General features: G+C 61.4%; 1 protein-coding gene across 1 annotated transcript; it reads right to left on the bottom strand.

The window, feature by feature from the left end:
• Positions 1-2,657: 2,657 nt before the first annotated feature.
• On the bottom strand, positions 2,658-3,834 carry NANOS1 (nanos C2HC-type zinc finger 1). Its single transcript, XM_055720526.1, has one exon. The coding sequence runs from the start codon at positions 3,699-3,701 to the stop codon at positions 2,931-2,933; it is 771 nt and encodes a 256-aa protein (XP_055576501.1). The 5' UTR covers positions 3,702-3,834; the 3' UTR covers positions 2,658-2,930.
• Positions 3,835-4,340: the final 506 nt, after the last annotated feature.

Genomic DNA, 4,340 nt, shown 5'->3' on the forward strand with positions numbered 1-4,340 from the left:
GATTTGCAGATGCCTGTAGAATAAATGAAAATGCTGTCTGGCTTTTCTTAGACCTCTTTTGTGGAGCATATAACAGCTCCAACCTGGGCTGTTGACAGATTAAGCAGTTTGCTATTCCTAGGATTTAAATTACTAATATAAATGGTTTCCAGTATTTAAGGAATCAAAGTAACTGTATAAGCACTTATCTATTGTAATAAGCTTTTCAGAGTGACCAAGAACAAGCATGTTTCTGCTTACTCAGTGCCACAGGGAGTGTGCTGGTGCACAGGGAATCACAGAGGCTTACTTAAAAAACAAACCCAAAAAACAACAACAAACCAACAAAACCTCCTCAAAGGTTTGGTCTTTGTAAGACACTGACTTGTAAAACTTCAAAGGGCAAATTGTCCTGTTGAATGAATGATCATGTAAAGTAAACCAGGAGCCCGGCTCTCAGGCTGCCTTTTGCTGATTCTGAATCTTGTCACCTCCCCTCTGGAATACTCTGGGGTTCCCCCCACCCCCCCGGCTGGTTTTTTGAGGCTGTTACTCTTCCAGCTTACCTGTTAAAAGAGTTTGAAGAGATGCCTAACGCCATGTGTGGCAGCTACGACAGACAGCTTTCGGCCTTTCCACAGCAAGGCTGTGAGTACGCGTTTAGGATGAGAGAAGAACCAGGAGTGGCAGGCAGCAGCAGCAGGGGCCGTTGGTAACAACATTCTTCCTCCTGCACAAGCAGAGGGAAGAACCAAGTGCTGCAAAAGACAGGTGCCGGCCAAGACAGGGAATATTCTGGTGCATCGGTGAATTCCCAGGCACTGCAACAGGGCTGTCGCTACACAGTAGCTTAATGTACAGAGCAGAGAGGAGGGCTGCGTACATGGCAAACACTGAGGGGCACCGTGGATCCAGCCCTGCCAGAACTACCTCCTCAGAAAACACCTGAGACAGATTTTCTTAGACCTTCCTTGCTTGTGTCCAGTAACAGTCAACTGCATTAAAAGGTATATACTGATCTTCAAACTTCCCACAAGGAGGTAACAACAGCACAGAAGAAAACTCTTCCCACAGCATCACACTTGAGTCTGATTCTAACGTGTGGTGGCCACAGATTAAACCTATGTGGACCAGGTATCACAAAACCAAACACATCTAGCTTAGAAGAGCCAGTGGTGCATACCCCATAGAGCAAGAGACAATATGTAACCGATATTTAGCGCGAGAGGGTTTGCCACTGTGAAGTGTTATTTAATGCAAGCCCCATTGCATTGGTAATTAGACCTGACACCGACTTTGGAGCCATGTGGTGAAGATTTAAGAGAATACTTTCACACAAAATCAGTTTCTCCCTCCTAATTGCTGCAGCTGCGAGCCAAGAGCACTGATGAATACTGAGCCCTGGGCCCTCCCCCCCAGCCCACCCTACACATGTTTTGATGCCATTCTCTACTGTCCTGCTCTCCCCTTCTCCCACCCCAACCTCCCACCCTGCCGAGCAGCTTATCAAAGGGAATCCACACAAGCGCGCGTCACCTCTCTTTCCTAGCACCCTTTTTCCATCAGGACCCACCTCCTTTCTCATCCTCCTGGTGATGCCCCAGCAGCTCCTGCACCAGGCTCTCTTCACCTCCCTGTTCTGACAGGGCAGCCCCCGCAGACGCAGCACCCTTTCGTGTCCCAGGTGTCGGTAAAGCCATTTACAGCATAACACTGCTCCGAGAGCTCGGGCGCCTGCCTTCTGGCTCTGGAGGTCTCCTAAGCAAACTACAAAGCTGCTGCTGCTCGTCCTGTCTCCGAGCCAAAATAAAAGTGATTTCTGATCTCTTGAGGATTAGGAGCAATGTAGCCCAGTCTGATGCTCGGTGCCAAGGAACTGTCATCACTTAGGGTCCAGGTCTTCCGCACCAGTCTTACGTGTTATATAGTCTATGAGGCATTAAGGGTATTTGTTAATCACATGGGTAGAGCCCTTCCACCTTGCAAGGAGTTAAAACCACACTCTCAACTCTTGAAAAAAACCACAACCTCCCCTTCCGCCACAGCTTTCTGCTTTTTCCAGGTCACTTCTCTCCAAAGGCTTCCCACACCCCCCCCCCCATGCTCCACCACAAACACAAGCTACCTCAGAGCTTACTCTCTGCTGTACGTACTGCCTTGCCCTCTGCAAAAACGGGCTCAGCGTGCACCCCGGCCCAGAGTCAGCGCGTCTGCAAACACGCACGTCGGTGCGTTTGCCTCCCAGACCTGCCCTAAAGCCGCCTATGGGGCAGGGGGACCCGGAGCCCAGTGCTGCCCGCGCTCACTAGCGGGGGGGTCCGAGGGGGCGGTGGGGCACGGCACGGCCCCCCCAGCGCGCCGGGTCCGATGCTGCGGCTTCGAGGAGGCGGCATCGGTCACCGAGCCGGGAACCGGCGGCAGCTTCGCTCGCGATTTGCTTCCCGGTTTTACGACCAGCAAAGGGAACCGCTGGGGTGAAGAGCCGGAACGCGAAGTCCCGCACCGTGAGGAGGCAGCCACCGCCGTAAGAGGCGAGGCGGCCGCATGCCCCCCCGGCTCCCAGCCCGGGCACGCCGACCGTGCCCCGACGGCACGGAGAGGCTGGGCCGGGCGCTCTGCCGCCGCACCCCCCGCCCGCTGCAACCCCCCCTCCCCTCCCCGTTCGATCTCGCCGTAAATCCGTTTCCGTAAAAATCACATATATATATTTTTTTCTTACAATAAACAAATACAGTGCATCATCTCAGCTGCGCGGCGCCCGCGGCCGGGCTCCGCGCGGGCCAGCGCGCACCGGACGCCACCCGCGGCGGCCACCGGCCCGGCGCTGCCGCTCTCCGCCCTTAATATATTAACGCGTGATGGAACGACCCGCCCCGACCCCCCGCCATCCGCCCCGACCCTCCGCGGGGCAGAGGCGGGGGCGGGCAGGGCCGCCCGCGGGGCTCCGGCGTCTAACGGCCCTTCTTCCCCAGGGCGGTCCGGGCGTGTTTGAGCTGTTTGGCCGCCTGCATTTTGGAGAGGGGACAGTACTTGATGGTGTGGGCATTGTCGCCGCTGGCGCCGCAGAGAGGGCAGGTGTAGCGCCGCAGCACCGGGCAGAGGACGCGGCCGTCGGGTCCCTTGAGGATGTGGGTGGTGTAGAGGGCCACGGCTTCCTTGTTGTTCCGGCAGAAGACGCAGACCTGCAGCTCGGGCTTGAGCAGGCGGGAGGCGGCCCGCGGGTGGCTCGGCAGCCGCCCCGCCACCACCAGCCCGCCCCAGGCGTGCGGCGAGCCCTCCCGGCCCGGGTGCTCCCCCGAGCAGTCGAAGACCACGGCGGCGGGGCCGCCGCGCCCGGGGAAGGGGCTGAAGTCGGCGAAGCGCTCCTCCAGCAGCCCCTCGCCGTGGTGGTGGTGGTGATGCCCGCACAGGTCCAGGTCGTGCAAGTCCAGCGCGCCCTCGAAGTACGGCCCCGCCGCCTCTTCCTCCTCCTCCTCTTCCTCCTCCTCCTCGGCCGGCGGCACGGCGGCCGCCACCACCACCGAGGGGGGCTCGGTGCCGAAGCCCTTGCCGGGGCGCACGGCCTTGGTGATGAGCGTGGCCAGCCCCAGGTAGTCGTTCCAGGAGTTGAAGACGTTCCCGCAGGCGCTGTGACTCCGGCCGCCGTAGCGGGCGCCCGGCAGGCACTCCACGGGGGGGAGGTGCCGGTGCTGCTCCAGCTTGCCACCGGGGAAAGCCTCCATGGGGGCGCAGCCGCCCGGGGGGCGCCCACTCCCCCGAGCGCGGTGCGGGGCTGCGGTGCGGGGCTACGCTGCTGGGCCGGGCGCCCGTCCGCCCCGGGCCGCTCCCGCCCGCCGCTCCCGCCGCTCCCGCCGCTCCCGCCGCTCCCGCCTCTGCGAGCGCGCGGCCGCGCGGCGCGCCTCAAATAGAGGGCGGCGGCGGCGGCAGCGGGGAGGGGGGCGGACTCTGCGCTCCCATTGGCCACCGGCCAGAGTCCGCCCCCGCTCATTGGCTGGCGGGCGGCGGGGAGGGGCGGGGGAGTGCCGCGCCGGCGGCGCAGGTGTGGCGGCACGCGCGGGCGGGGCGGTGGCGGCGGGGCGGGATGGAGCCCCTGAGCTCCCGCCCCCGGGCAGAGACCAGAGCAACACCCGCAGCAAACCCCCGAGCAACCTCCGAGCAGCCCCCGAGCAGCCCCCGTGGCCCGGCCGGGGAGCGGGCCCGCGCGGGGCTGGTGGAGCGCTCCGTGCGGGCAGGATCGGGCCCAGCCCAGACCCGGGGGAGCGGCGGGTGCGGGCGGCACGCAGCCCGAAAGGGAAAGCAATTAGTAGCCGGTAAGCTGATTAAGGGCAGCAGATGCTATCCCACAGGTGCCAGCACGTCGT

Source organism: Falco cherrug, chromosome 9 (assembly GCF_023634085.1).
Source record: "Falco cherrug isolate bFalChe1 chromosome 9, bFalChe1.pri, whole genome shotgun sequence".
Lineage (NCBI taxonomy): Eukaryota > Metazoa > Chordata > Aves > Falconiformes > Falconidae > Falco > Falco cherrug.

Bases quoted from the DNA above. Each gene is read 5' to 3' on its own strand.
- NANOS1 (XM_055720526.1), bottom strand. From the start codon at position 3,701: ATGGAGGCTTTCCCCGGTGGCAAGCTGGAGCAGCACCGGCACCTCCCC.